A 16781-nucleotide genomic window follows, 5' to 3' on the forward strand; every position below is an offset into this window, starting at 1 on the left:
CAAGGAGGAAGTTGAAGAATGGGTAAGGGATGTAGATGGAGCAGGTCCCAAGCTAGGCACAGGCAGGGTTAACAGCATCTATTTCAGCGACTCTATCACCACAGCAGGAGTCACCCTAGGAGACGCCGAGGCACACGACTATGTGGCCGCCGTCCAGGGGGGAGTGCCCCATGTTTCTCTCACCAAAGGGCGGACGGATGCATGGGTTAGCCTCGGAGGCTTTACTGGGGCCTGTGAATGGCTGTGGAGAACGGGTAAACATAAGAAGGAGGGTTACACTCAGTTCGGTGAGGTAACCTCCCTCTTGATGTATGGTGAACTTGTATATAGATTGAAACTGTTTGAACCCATGATGTTGATAATGAGCCGAGATGTAATGGCAATTTTTGATCCACAGTACCTAATGACCGAGGAGGAGGAACCAGCCGATGTAGGGGACATGTTAGCTAAGTTACCCCACTGTATCTGGGCATCCGGGAAGTATGATGTAGGGAAAGTTAGGTCAGCCACCCCAGTGGTGGTATCCAACAGAGACGGAGGGGCCCAGGCGCCCGGAGTGAAGGTAAAGCAGTACCCCATCTCAAAGGAGGCAGAAGAAGGGGTAAGGCCGGTGCTGGAAGAGCTGTTAAAAGCGGGGGTGATTATAGATCTACCACAAGGAAGCCCTGTTAACACACCCATCTTCCCAGTAAAAAAGCACCAGGAAGCAGGTCAGCCACCAGAGTGGAGGTTTGTGCAGGATCTCAGGGCCGTGAATGAGGTATGTTTGAAGCTCGCTCCTTTGGTACCAGACCCTAACACAATTTTTGAGCCTCTAACACCTGACTGCCAATGGTACACTGTTATTGATCTGGCAAATGCTTTCTTTTCTGTACCAGTCGACCCCAAATCACAGCACTGGTTCGCATTCACTTTCAACGGTCGATGCTACACCTGGACACGCTGTCCCCAGGGATGGACGAATTCGCCTACAATCTACAACGCTGCTCTATCCAACGACCTTCGTGAGTATGTCCCACCGGCTGGTGGGGTGCTCATTCAGTATGTTGATGACATACTTCTTGCTTGTCCCACCAGAGAAGGCTGTCTGGAAGGGACCGAGAGGCTCCTACGCCTGCTGGCGGCGGGAGGCCACAAGGCATCCAGGAAGAAAGCCCAGCTTGTGACACAACAGGTCACGTTCTTAGGCCACACACTCACGGCAGAAGGTAAACGCATCACACCAAGCCGGGTCACAGCAATCCTGGCCATGAAAAGACCAGGGACCAAGAAGGAAGTTCTCTCTTTTCTTGGGATGGTTGGTTATTGCCGCACCTTCATTCCTGAATGCAGCAGGTTAGACAAAACACTGCGCACCCCGTTTCTCTCCCTTAAACCAGGAGAAAAGGTGATTTGGAGCCCGGAGATGGAGTCGGCTTGGGAGGAGCTAAGGTCCGCGCTCACCACCGCACCGTGTCTTGGGTACCAGGACCCCACCAAGCAGTACGACCTGTTCGTCGATGGGAGCGGTAAGTATGTGAGGTGTGTGCTGACCCAGAGGTATGGGGGAAGACACCGACCAATCGCTTACTTCTCACAGGCGTTCTCTGCTGTCGAGCTGGGGCTCCCTGGGTGCACGAGGGCCGTGGTGGCGTGCGACATCGCTCTGGTAAAGTGTGCTCCGATTGTAGGATACTGTAAAGTTGTCATTCAGGCCCCACATGCGGTGGCGGCGATCCTTAACTCTTCAGAGCAAGGCTGTCTTAGTACTGCCCGTGTTCAGCGGTACGAAAGTTCTCTCTTGAGTCAGTCCAACGTGTCAGTTGTCCGCTGTACCACACTTAACCCTGCAACCCTTCTCCCAGATGTCAACTTGGCGGAGGTGGAGCACGACTGCGTGGGACGAGTCGACGAAGAGTGCAAACCAAGGGCAGATTTGAAGGACGTGCCCCTGGAGGGCGCGCGTGCACTTTACTGTGATGGTTCTGCTTCCATTGATCCCAATACAGGTCACAAACATGTGGGTTTTGCAGTTGTTTCCGACACAGAGGTAGTGACCAGTGGCAGGCTACAGGACACTTGGTCGGCACAACAGGCGGAGTTGTGGGCCCTCACCCAGGCGTGTGAGGCATCACGTGGTAACAAGGTCACCATTTTCACTGATAGCAAGTATGCGTGGGGGGTGGGTCACAGTTTCGGCGCCCTATGGGCCAAAAGGGGTTACAAAACATCAGCAGGCACCAACATCAAGAATAGGGAACTGATTGACGGCCTACTCGCAGCTATGCTGCTACCCTCGCAGCTGGCGGTGGTCAAGGTCATAGCACACACCAATGCAACAGACACAGCATCAAAGGGCAACCAGCGGGCCGATGAGGAGGCCAAGCGAGCGGCTGGTTACCACCTGACAGCTAATCCTAACTCTCTCTCCAATTGTGACACTTGCTTTCTCTCGCAGGAACCAGAGGAGCTGACGGAGGAGGATCCAGTTGAGGGACAGGACTGTTTGGTGGCTGTAGGATCGAGTGTGCTTAGGAGAATGTACAAGACTGATCTGGGCCCTGTGGAAGCCTCCCTATGGGAGGAAGAGGGCTGCACGAAAACAGACGGTATCTGGAAGGCAGCAGACGGTAGACCATGCATGCCGAGAAAACATTACACATATTACTGTCACGTTGCTCACGGACGTGGTCACGTGAGCAAAGGGGGGATTAGTCAAATCCTTACCCGATCATGGTACTGCCCAGGCATCACACAAACAGCAGAGAAAATTTGTCAATGTTGCATCACATGTGCCCGATACAATGTATCTAGGGGCCTCAAAAACACACCAGGACACCATGGGGGTCTAGCCCAGGGTGTAGGAGCTCATCTAATGCTTGATTTTGTGCACCTTACTCCTGCAGCCGGCAAGAACGTGGCGTTGGTGGTCGTGGACATGTACAGTAAGTGGGTGGAGGCTTACCCAATGAAACGGGAGACAGCACGAGGAGTGGCTGAGGCACTGTGCAGAGGTTGGTTCCCCACATTTGGCTTACCCAAGAAAATCTCCTCAGACAACGGCAGCCCGTTCGTCAGTGAGATACTGGCACACGCCACACAACTGTTGGGAATAGAGCTCAAAACACACTGTAGCTATCACCCACAGTCGGCAGGACAGGTAGAAAGATCCAATGGAACCCTCAAGAGCAGGCTCGCCAAACTCATGTCTGAAACCGGTCAGAATTGGGTCAAGTGCCTGCCCCTCGCTCTGCTGTCCATGAGAACCACGCCAAGGTCAGGGACACCTCTGACACCTTTTGAATGCATGTTTGGCCGTCCCCCATACACAGGAGCGGATCCACCAGCGGACCTGGTACCACCACCCAATGCATGTGAATTCGCTGTATGTCTGTCTAAACAATTTTCTGTCATCAGATCCACTCTCACAGCCCAGGCATACGACCCAGCACCAGAACCTAACAACCCCATCAGCCCAGGATCCTTTGTGCTCATCCGAGCGTTCGGCCGCACTAAGTGGACCGACCCACGGTGGAGAGGCCCGTACGAGGTCATCCTCGCCACCCCAACAGCCGTCCGAGTGAACGAGAGACCAACCTGGGTACACACAGCACATGTGAAGCGTTGGAGAGGGGACGACATCCCAGAGGAAACCACCAGAGACTTCCCATCGTGTGAGGCAGAGTCACCCACAAAGGGGGGACCCGACACCCCACAAATTGACATTCCTTCTGTTCCCAGTCTTTCCCCTGTCAAGGAAAAACAACCAGTCGCAAAGCCCGCGGACCCTCAGGAGATCCCAGAAGAGGAGGAGGAGCCGACCCCAGCACCTAGGAGACCCCAGAGAGAGCGAAAGCCACCCGCTCACCTAGCCCAATATGAACGAAAGTAAGCTTATCGTTGCCACCGCCATACTATTTACCGCTCTGTCATTCCTCGACACCGGTGCTGAGGCCAGACAAATATTCCATTGTGAGGAGGGGAGGGAGTGTGAAATGAACATTTGCGGATACTGGTACTCGTACTATGGGAGGGCGTACCCCGTGTACCTCTGTATGGAACCATGCAACTTTAAGTGTGATGTGTTCCGGTCAACAGGGACGATCGACGGAGCAGGGTCCCGAGAATGTAGCCAATCCTACCGGAGAGGCATGCATTATGCAAATGCTCCGCAGGTAAAATTCCGAGGCGGGTCTACGAGAGGAAAGATCAGCCAGACGGACAATTGCGTTACCTGGACCCTGACCCCAAGACTGGGCGATGGAGGGGCTTATCAGGCGGGGGTAGACGTATGGGGAGGAGACCCCTTGGAGCCATTCCAACTCATAGTAAAACCTCGACCCACCACTGCCATCGGTAAAATCAATCAGGCCGCACAAGCAGGGAAAAACAGCGTAAACATACAGGTGACAAACGGAGAGGAGGAGGCCGAATTTCTCTCCAGTAATCATGATCCCCTAGTAGGTACAGACCACCATGGACCCACACAAGAGGCCAGGAGCGCCCTTCGCCGCTGCGGAGGAAACATGGCCTGCGCCCGAGCTGTCCTCATCAGTCAAGTCCACAACGGACCCTGCTGGGTGTGCCACGAGGGAGTCAGAACGGACTCCTTCGAGGGCATCAGCAGCAAAGATGTGAACTTCAACAACATTGGTAATTGCACTACACCATTTGACATTCTAAGTTTTCTCTCAATTGACCAAATGATCAGGAACAACGCAACCAGCCCGCCTCCAGTAACCTGTCAGCACCAGAACGAGCCAACATCCGACGTCCGGAGACGCCGCCGAGTGATCCGGAAAAACGCACCAGTATGTCTCTGCCAACACGACCCCAAAGCACCACTGTTGGGATGGTCTCAGTGCGTCACGAACGTCCATGTGGACGCCTACAATCCCAACTGCACGGTAACCTATCGAAATGTCACACACAATGTAACCTGTCCTTGGGGACTTATATCCACTCCTAAAAGCATGCTGGCGTATGGGTGGGTTTGTGGAGAAAGACACAGATACACCCTAGGACCAGCAGGAACCTGGAGGGGATGCTGCTACCCAGGACTCCTGACGCCCAAAAGTAATATCCATCCAGCCAATCCAACTGGCCCAGAACTCTCCACCACTGCCGTCGGACACCGAGACAAACGTGAGGTAGGCCCACAATCTCAACACCCCAATCTTAATTTTCGCAATCCCTGGACCTCTCAAGCCGAAGAGGCGGGTCTAGGGGTCGCTGCATCATTTGGTTTCACTGCAGCTATCCCGGCCGTTTGGAGCCTCGAGAAAATCAACCGCCTCGCCTGGAATGACGAGTGTCTAGCCAATGCCACCCGAGATATCAATACAGCCATGTCCCAACTGACAGCCGAAGTATCCGCCATGAGGGAAGCTCTCCTGGAGAACCGTGAAGCCCTCGATCTAATCACCGCCAAGGAAGGTGGAGTATGCAAAATGTTAGGCATAAGTTGTTGCTTCTTTATCCCAGACGCCAAAGACAATGTTACTAACTATCTCAAACACAGTGCCACCATGATTGAACAAGTTTTGAGCCAGGTTGCCCCCACCGGAGGAGATCTGCATTGGCTGACCGAGTTCTTCTCTGGCTGGGCGGGGAAAGCAGTCTACATGATCGTGAGTTTCCTGCTTCTAATTGGAATACTAGTGTTCTGTGGCATCCCTATCTGCAAGTGTTTCATCACCAAAGCAACCAGAGCCACCCTGGGAGGAGACGCCACCGAAATGGTCCTGCTGCAGGATGAAGAAGCCTCGCTGTCCCCAGCTCAGCAGAAGACGTGGGACATCCAGAGATATCATGAGGCTAACCCCGGAGTGACTCACCAGTAAACAGGCAAGATCTGAGCACACACACACATTTCCAGACACTGATAACAACATACACCATACCCAGGAACCTCCTAGCTCGGGTAGACACGAGAGCCGTGGCCCCTGCTAAAGTCAGCTACAGAGCACCTACACACATTCCCAGACACTGATAACAAACATACCCAGGAACCTCCTAGCTCGGGTAGACACGAGAGCCGTGGCCCCTGCTAAAGTCGAGCTACTGAAGCACCTACACACACATTCTCAGACACTGATAACAAACACACCCCACACGGGAACCTCCTAACTCGGGTAGACACGTGAGCCGTGGCCCTTGCTAAGTCGAGCTACAACCACCTCCCTACAGTGACAGACCAGCTGGCAGTCACCCAAAGGTTGAGCACCGGAGAGGACTTTTGGAGTCCTGAAGACCAAATCACCAAGAAGCTGAGTAAACTGACCAACAGGGTCAACCTAAAAAGCAATAATACTGTTGTAAATTTCACTATTAAAGGCTCATGCCATAACTGACATTTTGAACTGTTTTATGATTGTACTAGTTACAGTACAGTAACTATGTTCTATTATGTTTTATACTCTGTTTTAAAGTCACTGGGCTATTTAGATGTGTTTTCAAGTACTCTGTTATTCCCCATCCTGATAGCTTAGCTTAGCATCACTCACCAGTAATGTTAACAGTAGAGTGATCCATAGTATGGATCAAAGGGGGGAAATGTGAAAGGTACTTTTGATTAAGTGCTATTATAGTTGTTTAATATAAGGCCTGCCTTTTTTAGGCCTAGTTAAGCTTCAATACTGAATGTCAGCAGTCTGTACTTTTCCAGAATGCAGTATGTTATTATCTATGTTCTAGTGGCAGATAAGTTGAATGCCAAGGACACATCACAATGAAAAGCCTGTTAAAATGTTCTGCTGTGTTACAATTTTATCAACCTCGGCCGAATAAGAAGACGACAGTAATGAGCTCATATGACCAACATGATAGACAGTAGTTTCAACCAATCAGGTACTCAGACATGAAGTCACGTGGTGTGGAATAGCGTAGCCTAGCATAGCGTAGCCTAGCCTAGCCTAGCCTAGCCAAGTATAAATATGCTCTCCCGACTCTCGGTGGGCGCGCTTACTCAGATACCCCTTGTGTCTCTGTGTAACTGTCCTTTTGCTGCAATTGTGAGGTAATAAAGTAAGTCCTTTTATTCTATTCTGTTGTATTACTTGTCCTCATTTTAACAAGGTTGTGTGGTTGTGTTGCCTCCTACGTGGAGAACCCTGTGGTAGGCTACCGGTGAATTTCAATGTGAAGTGACGATAGTCTTTTGTGAGTCCAAACATCCCAGATCAACCGAGTGAGCCACTACACCGCAATCACCATTTGATGAAATGGTCATGGATTTGTTGGTAGGCTATTGTATGTAGGCCTATACAGCGAAATCTCACGGTGCTTTAGCAGAACGGTCAAAGAATTTAAACAAAACACAACACTCATTAATTTACATCAAAATCACAAATTATTAACACACAATCTTAATATGTTTTTGACATCTTCAAGACTGATCAACACGAATAACAAGCAATTCGGAGCGAAATGATTTAGGCCTAAACGATGTCATACCGTATCAGATATTTTGACGCACACGTTTACAATGGAAATGATGGTTATGGTTAGGACACGTTATAGGGAATTATGCAAATATAATTGTATTTCAATCATATATCATCCAACTGTAGAATTGAGGGGACCGCAATCACCATTTTTGCATAGTCTACATTTCCGCACTCAAATGGCCTACTTGCGACTGCTATTCAGTGTTCGTATATTCTGTTCTTAGCTGAGAACAAATCCCAGATGAGAAACCATTGGTGAATGCCAGAATTTTCTTAGAAACGGCGTGAGTACAGTTTAAGAAGAAATGCTTCTTAATAACTTCTTTACTTCGTTGGTGAATAAGGCCCATTGTCTTCATGGGCAATAACCTCTTTGAGTGTGTTTCCGGAGTGAGACAGGAGTGCATAATCTCTCCTGTCCTCTTCCTTGTTGCCTAAGACTGGATCACGAACAACATCATAGACACAATCTCACTATCCTTTCAACCAACCACCCCAACATGCAGGCTACAACTGACAGCTCAACAATTTTGCCCGACAGGTCGGACTCAGCACCACAGCACCCATCCTTGTGGATGAGGAACCACTTGAGTTTGTGGAAGACTTCACCTACCTGGACAACCTCATCAGTAAAGACAGTGGGGTCCAAAAAGACATCAAAGCATGGCTGGGAGAGGCTCAGGGAGCCTTCTCCCCACTGCGTTCCATCTGGAGGTCCAAGCTATACAGCCTTAAAACAAAGATGCTCTTGTATAACAGCGATCTCAAGTCTGTTCTACTGTATGGGTCAGAGAGTTGGCAAGTGGTCAAAACAGACATGAGGAGAGTGGGAGTTTTTCACAATGGATGTCTCAGATCTTTTGGCCCAACAAAATCTCCAAAAACCAGGTAGCCGGAGCATCACCAAGGGAATGACACACAGACGTTTGAGATGGCTGGGCCGTGTGTTCAGAATGGAGCAGGGCTGCATTCTGAGACTCGCCTTAAGATGGACGCCACCAGTCAAAAGAAGACCTGGGAGGCCCAGAACCACCTGGTGTAGAACTGTGACACAGGAACTGGAAAACATGACCCTGTCATGGGGAGAGAAACATGCTGCCAGGGGCCAAATGCAGTGGAGAGAGCTCACTGAAGCCTCATGTCCCATAGGGGATGAAGAGGACTAATAACACTGATCCCCAGCTTCAACCTTCACTCACACACACACACACACACACACACACACACACACACACACACACACCCTTCAAAACCATATAGCCCTTACTTCTGGGAGACAATGCAGTTAGAAGCCCCCCTGGTGAGGCTCCAGGGCTGGGGTGAGTGGTTAGCAAGGAGCCCATGAGGGTCTGCTCTGGATCCCTTACTGCAGATACAACTCTATAAAGTTCTCAAGTGACTCTGCTATTGGTGGATGTGTAAGAGGAGGACAGGAGGAGGAATACAGGCCTAGTGGAGGACCGTGTTGGGTGGTGCACACAGAACCATTTGTAGCTCAATGTAGGAAAGACCAGGGAGATGGTGGTGGACTTCAGGAGGAAGAAGGCTCTGCTGTCTCGTATCTAGGGAGTTGATGTTGATGTGGTCCAATCATACGCATTTAGGAGTGCACCTGGACAACAGACTGGTCAACTTGGTCCTTTGATGTATGCAGAACCATGCTGAACATGTTCTACCAGTCTGTTATAGCGAGTGCCATCTTCTATGCGGTGGGATGCGGGGACAGCAGAGTCAAGGCAGGGGACGCCAACAGGATACAAGCTGACCAGAGGGGCAGGCTCTGTCCTGGGGGTCAGCCCGGCTCTGTCCTGGGGGTCAGCCTGGCTCTGTCCTGGGGGTCAGCCTGGCTCTGTTCTGGGGGTCAGCCTGGCTCTGTCCTGGGGGTCAGCCTGGCTCTGTTCTGGGGGTCAGCCTGGCTCTGTCCTGGGGGTCAGTCTGGCTCTGTCCTGGGGGGTCAGTCTGGCTCTGTCCTGGGGGTCAGCCTGGCTCTGTCCTGGGGTCAGCCTGGCTCTGTCCTGGGGTCAGCCTGGACTCAGTGAGAGTGGTGGTGGAGATGAATGCTGGCCATCAAGGACAATGTCTCTCACCCTCTACATGACTCTCCTGGTCAGGCAGAGGAGCCCCTTCAGTAGCCGACTGATCCTGCCACGGTCCTCTGCAGAGCGCTTCAGGAGGTCCTTCCTACCAGCCGCCACCACACTGTTCAACGCATCCCCTGACTAGCTGGACACTATGGGCACAGTCAGGTCCCTGGACAGGACATGCACATTTACTTTCTACAAACTCTTTAGACATGCTTCCACTTTGCACAATCTAGCAAAATCTAAGAAACCTACTTAAACTTATACACTTGTTTATTTGCACTTTTGTACATAATGTATATTTCTATTCGAGTCTGTTACTTTGTTGTGGTACTGATACTGTAACAGTGCCGGGGATCAATAAAGTACTACGACTACTACTACTACTACTACTACTACTACTACAACTACTACTACTACTACTACTACTACTACTGCTGCTACTACTTCTACTATAACTACTACTTCTACTACTACTACTACTACTACTACTACTACTACTACTACTACTACAGTACTACTACTACTGCTGCTACTACTACTACTATTACTACTGCTACTAGTACTACTACTACTACTACTACTGCTATTACTTCTACTACTACTACTACTAATACTACTACTACTACTACTATTACTACTGCTACTAGTACTACTACTACTGTACTACTACTACTACTACTGCTATTACTTCTACTACTACTACTACTACTACTACTACTACTACTACTACTATTACTACTACTACTACTGCTATTACTTCTACTACTACTACTACTACTACTACTACTACTACTACTACTACTACCACTACTACTACTACTACTACTACTACTACTACTACTACTACTACCACTACTACTACTACTACTACTACTACTACTACTATTACTACTGCTACTAGTACTACTACTACTGTACTACTACTACTACTACTACTATTACTGCTGCTAACATGCGCACCACAAACAGCACGGCGAGAGCAGTGATCCGGCCCCCGTCCTTGATGGCGTGGTCCATGGAATCAAAGTGATGCGCTTCATAACAGTAGATCTGCATCTGAAACACAGAGAGGAGCTTCTCACACATCTATTAAGTCTTTGTACGTTTCTCACAAGATTAAACAAAATAAGGGTCAGATTGAAGACAGTAATCCTAGTCTTAAAACAGGCTTCTATATTCTAGACTATGGCCCCGTTTGAATTCCATAAAGCGCAACCTCTCCTCCCTCCTCCTGCAGAACATCATTGATCTGATCTGCCTGGATTGGCATCAGCTGTGCAGAGGAGAACGAGCCATGTTCAGTCAGATATAACTTCAGGGAGGAGAGGAAGGAGTGATGCGTTCTACAGAGGTCAAATGTGGCCAACATTATTTAAGGCAACCCCTCTCTTCTCAGGTTGTTAGAGCATGAAACCTCTGTCAACAACAACCGCTAACCCTGCCCTGACATGGGACCTTTTGAGGCCTGCGATACCCAGGGCTCATATTGCATTGGTCAGGGGTGGATCGGCCATTAGGAACCCCGGCGTTGTTGAGTTAACTGTCAACGAGTTGACTGACCATCTTTGTGAAACCAGTTGTGTGATTGCGGTTGTTAGGCTTTGTCAAGCCAGCTAACGAAAAATTACCCTGGTTGTTTTTAACATGTTTCTTAGTATAGGCCCCAGATTCTCCTAGACTGAGGCCCCAGGAGTGTTACCTCCAGGGTTAGGGGTCAGGGTGCTGTGCCGGTGTCTTACCTCCAGGGGGTGCTTGGCTCCGTCCAGGCTGTGTTCGGAGCCCTCTAAGGAGGCGTTGCAGCGCCCCCAGTGGAAGGTGATGCGGCCCACCTTGAACACGGACCTCAGCCCCCCTCCACTCACATAGAACTCCCCGTCTATGTTCACTGCCACTGGAGGGACACACACACGCACACACACACACAAAACACACACACACACACATACCCATACACACACACACACACACAAAACACACACACATACCCATACACACACACGCACACACACACACACACACACACACACACACGTGAAAACTGTTAACAGACAAACGCACACGATCTCTCAACTCAAGCAGCACTTAGAATCAACAATCAGGCTTAGATTACACAGAACAATTACCATGACCTTACAATGGATGTGGTATGATGAGTATTACATTTCACAGTACTTACACAGAGAAGATAAAAGAGTTCTTCAACCATCTCCCGTCAGAAACTGGTAATTGTATCCTGAGCTAAAAGGGTGATACTGTAGGTCTGTAATGGCCTTATTGTGAGTAGATGCCAGAAAATGAGGTTCTATTGTGATGAGGTTCTATTGTGATGTTCCACACAGTTGAACAGTAGGATATACAGTAGGATGGAAGGAAGGACTTCAGATCATTGGTATATGAGTGCTCATGGCTGGTTTCATACATGATAGAGTTGAGTGTGTGTGATGAGATTCTGACACAAATCCCTGATGCTTTTATATTATGCCTCAGCTGTGTTCTATATAATGCGGGAATGTTAAATGACTGTAATCAGCATCCTCATGGTGGATCCGTCCATATCACCTGCAGCGTTCCTCACCTGTCTTCCCATCATTCTTGATGGTGGTATGGTCGGTGGTCTCTCTCTCCCAGCCCTCGAACTTCAGCTTCTGGAACTGCAGCTTGACCTGTGCCAGGTCCTCCTCGATGTTGATGGGAGACTGCTTGGCATTGTTGCATGATGGGTACCTCTTAGCCCAGTTGTTTTGGTTTAGAGTTCCTAGCAGAGAGAGAGAGAGAGAGAGAGAGAGAGGACATTTATATAAGAACATATGGTCCATGGCGATAGACACTGTAATCGGGTTGTTCATCCACAGCTACTGCCGATTTATACATGCTCAACATTTACTTATATACTGTACTTGGACATACTCAAATGGCTGATACCTGGAGTAATATTCCATGGAAGATTTCTAGTGCATTCCAAGCAATCCTATCTACTAAGTTTATTAAAGCACAGAAAAAAAACAGTCAATGTCAACTTACTAGCGTGTTTCTATGTGGACTTGTCTTGTTTACTAACTAGCGTGTGTCTATGTGAACGTGTTTACTAACTAGCATGTTTCTATGTGGACTTGTTTACTAACTAGTATGTTTCTATGTGGACTTGTTTACAAACTAGTCTGTGTATATCTGGACTTGTTTACTAACTAGTGTGTTTCTATGTGGACTTGTTTACTCATTAGCATGTTTCTATGTGGACTTGTTTACTAACTAGCGTGTTTCTATGTGGAATTGTTTACTAACTAGCATGCTTATATGTAGACTTGTTTACTCACTAGCATGTTTATATGTGGGCTTGTTTACTAAATAGTCAGTGTGTATGTGAACTTGTTTACTAATTAGCGTGTTTATATGTGGACTTGTTTACTAACTAGTGTGTTTCTATGTGGACTTGTTTACTAACTAGTGTGTCTTTATGTGGGTTTGTTTACTAACTAGTGTGCTTCTGTGGACTTGTCTTGTTTACTAACTAGCATGTTTCTATGTGGACTTGTTTACTAACTAGTGTGTTTCTATGTGGATTTGTTTACTAACTAGTGTGCTTCTGTGGACTTGTCTTGTTTACTAACTAGTATGTTTCTATGTGGATTTGTTTACTAACTAGTGTGCTTCTGTGGACTTGTCTTGTTTACTAACTAGAGTGTAGACTTGTCAATGTCGACTAGAGTGTTTCTATGGGGAAATGTTCAGCTGCATGCCTGAAAGCACATAACTTCCTGTCTGGGCGTAATTAGGTGCTGACCGCCTCCAGGTGTGCTGCCCTGGGAGAGCACGCTAATGAGCTAACCACAAACAGGTGTGCCAGCAGTTCTCCAACAGCCACAACTAAAAAAAAACAATATCTTTACTTCACTGAATAAAGCAATGAAAAACAATGAATAACATTTCAAGTGAACACTGGTTCAGAGGGCTGCATATTCATGGGAACAGTTCCACAACCTCAAAGTAGATAGGCCCAAGAATAATCTAGGTTCAGCATGCCTTCATCTACAGTACCGACCTTCAGAGAACATGCAAAACCTCAAAGCCGTGTGTTTTAACACTCCTGTAACAAAGGTGCAATTTGTTACCAGTCCTTTGCACTTGGCACTATTTGCAAATTTATGTGGTAGGCCTACATTGATTGATTGATTGATTGATTGGTTGATTGATTGATTGATCGATTGATCGATTGATTGAATAGTTCGCACAGCAGTTTTTGTACAGCATTAGTAGTTGCACACTCTTTATTGAATGTGCACTGGCTGGACATGTGGGGTTTGTGTGGGGTTGTGTAAGTGGGGTGTGTTTGTGTGTGTGTGCATTGGTTGTTTTGTCTTGCGGGATCTGGAAAACAGCGGAGCCTCCCTGGCGTCTCAAGTCAGACACCCTTTTGTGCCGCACGGGATCTCCTGCAGCAATGCAGAGATCTCAACATCAGCGAGGCAGGATGGGCGGACTACACCTGGTGTGCGGAGAGGGAGGCAAACATCTCCAGACCCGGCCACCGGTCCTTCCCCTCCCGGGATGGACTTACCCAGACCGGCGTGAGTGAGGCTTAATCGCCTCCGGACCGGCTTCAGACGCTTCCGCTTATGGATGTACAGATGGGGCTTGGTATCCTGTGCAGTGTGCGAGTGTGGCGCCGAGGAACAAATCGCAGACCACGTCATCCAGGACTGTCCGATATATCGGACACCCAATGGAATGCGTGGCCTGACGGTTGTAGCTAAACGGTGACATGGCTCCTGGAGGTGTGCCTGGCTATATAGCCCGGGTGACCCCCTCACCCAGGCTCGGGGTGGTAAAAGGATAGCCCCTCGGCCCCGAGCCTGGGGAGGAGTGAAACATCTACACCCAAACGAAGAAGAAGACAATGGTGCATTGTGAAGTTTGAATTCTTTGCTCATGCATACACTTACCTGAGCTGTCTTGTGTTTTCCAGGTGTTCAGGCAAAAGAGTTATATACTGTACTGCTTTGCTATTGGTTTATATGTTGCAGTATTTATTGGTGGAGAGCAACATTTATGTACCTGTTTGTACAGTATTTGAGATATTTATGCATGTTGAATTATGGAATGTTATTTGTACATCCCTGTAGTTAGGAGCATCCAGGCTAATGATCTGTGGCAGGGTATAAGGCTGCCAGTGTTCATCTGACTGTGCTGCTGTGGGTAGGAGCCCAGAGAACTGCTTGCAGCCATGCTTCTATTTTTGTCAAAGTTCTTTTTGTTTTGTCATGTCATTTGTGTGGGTTAATAAAAAAACATTTCTGGTTGCACCCTACCACCACCTCTGCTGTTAATGCAGCTGCTGATGCGCTTCATCTTAACAAGCCTTTGGAACGTGAAAGCTAATAACTGCTTTATTCCTTGTTATGCCCTTGTGTCAAATGATGACTGCCAGTCTGTGAGTATTTACAAGACCTTGAGGGGGTCGTTAATCAGCCACATGGCAAGTGATTCACACAAGTACACATGAGTGGTGAGTGTTCTTCAGGGGGCGCCTGAGGAATGTGTCCTCTGCATTCTCCCATCCAAGCCGTCCTCCTCCAGGAGCAGCCAGGAGCAGAGGGCAGCCTCGTCAGTGTCCTCCTCCAGGAGCAGCCAGGAGCAGTGGGCAGCCTCGTCAGTGTCCTCCTCCAGGAGCAGCCAGGAGCAGTGGGCAGCCTGGTCAGTGTCCTCCTCCAGGAGCAGCCAGGAGCAGAGGGCAGCCTCATCAGTGTCCTCCTCCAGGGACAGCCAGGAGCAGTGGGCAGCCTCGTCAGTGTCCTCCTCCAGGAGCAGCCAGGAGCAGTGGGCAGCCTCGTCAATGGCTCCCAGGGACCAAGTCCAAGGGCTCAGTCCAGGTCCTGGTCAGGGACCGGACTGAAGAGCATCTGTTCTTCTGCATGTTTTTCATTGGGGTTCTATGGGGTGAGATCTATGGGGTTCTATGTGGTGAGATCTATGGGGTTCTATGTGGTGAGATCTATGGGGTTCTATGTGGTGAGATCTATGGGGTTCTATGTGGTGAGATCTATGGGGTTCTATGTGGTGAGATCTATGCGATCCCACCCCGCTCTCCCTCCCGACATGCCTCCAAGTATGGAGTTAATAACTTGAATTTGATGAATAGAATAAAAAATGTATTTTGCTATATATAACTAGTACAGGTACATATACAGTACATTGGAATTATTATAATTTATCCTTTCAGTATTGTATCAACACTAATCAGTTCCTCATTCCAGTTCCTACAAGTAGGTGCACAACTAGACATTATAAGGTTCCCAATCTAGTAATTTGCTATGTTTAGTCTAGCAGTCTAGCGAATTGACCTTCATCTACAGTACTTATACCATATACTCATGGATGACTGTGACCACAATATAGGCAGTACAATTATTAAAATTCAAGTATACAGTTGTGCAGAGTCAATTGTTATTTTCCATTGTATAGGCAAGTCAATTGTTATTTTCTATTGTATATAAAATACAAAATCCATTTATTTCACCATGTACATGGTTTACACATACTAGGAATGTGACCAGGCTAATGGCACACGCTGATGAAGACCACATAGGACATGAGGACAGGGTGCAGGACAAAAAATACTTCACATACTGTATAAAATACAATATAAGCAATAAAAATAAAAATAAAGGCAAAGAAAAGCAAATTACTCAATATACAGAATGGGGTGTGGTGAGTGTATGTCCAGTGTGTGTGTGTGTGTGTGTGTGTGTGTGTGTGTGTGTGGTGAGTGTATGTCCAGTGTGTGTGTGTGTGTGTGTGTGGTGAGTGTATGTCCAGTGTGTGTGTGTGTGTGTGGTGAGTGTATGTCCAGTGTGTGTGTGGTGAGTGTATGTCCAGTGTGTGTGTGTGTGTGTGTGTGTGTGGTGAGTGTAGTGTGATAGGTGAGCGACATCATATGTAATGTGTGTGTCATTGAGGTATGTGGAACAATCACAGGTTGAGTGCAAGTGGTGCTGTGGGAAATAGAGTCAGTAGGGCGGGGCTTCATGGGGGAACACGAGCCTTGTTAATGAGCCTGATGGCCGTGGGAAAGAAGCTGTTTTTGTGGCGAGTGGACCGGGTCCTGATGAACCACAGTCTCCTGCCAGAGGTTTAAAGCTGAGCTCCGGGATGGGAGGGGTGGGAGGGGTCGGCCAGATTTCTCTGGCCTGTTTCAGGGCCCTAGAGGGTGCACGTTCTGTAGGGATGGCAGTTTACAACCAATCACCCTCTCAGCGAAGCGGATGATGTGCTG

General features: G+C 48.4%; 1 protein-coding gene across 1 annotated transcript in view; it reads right to left on the minus strand.

Annotated features, from left to right (window-relative positions):
• Positions 1–16781, minus strand: part of ptprz1a (protein tyrosine phosphatase receptor type Z1a) — a gene marked incomplete at its 5' end in the record, with an annotated part of 201377 nt that overhangs the window by 171872 nt on the left and 12724 nt on the right. Inside the window, 3 exons of the mRNA XM_084452851.1 lie at positions 10472–10567; positions 11251–11402; positions 12087–12266. Of these exons, the coding sequence (XP_084308977.1) occupies positions 10472–10567; positions 11251–11402; positions 12087–12266 (428 nt within the window). The remainder of the gene's footprint in view (positions 1–10471; positions 10568–11250; positions 11403–12086; positions 12267–16781) is intronic.

This window comes from Borostomias antarcticus (genome assembly GCF_949987555.1).
Source record: "Borostomias antarcticus genome assembly, chromosome: 18".
NCBI lineage: Eukaryota > Metazoa > Chordata > Actinopteri > Stomiiformes > Stomiidae > Borostomias > Borostomias antarcticus.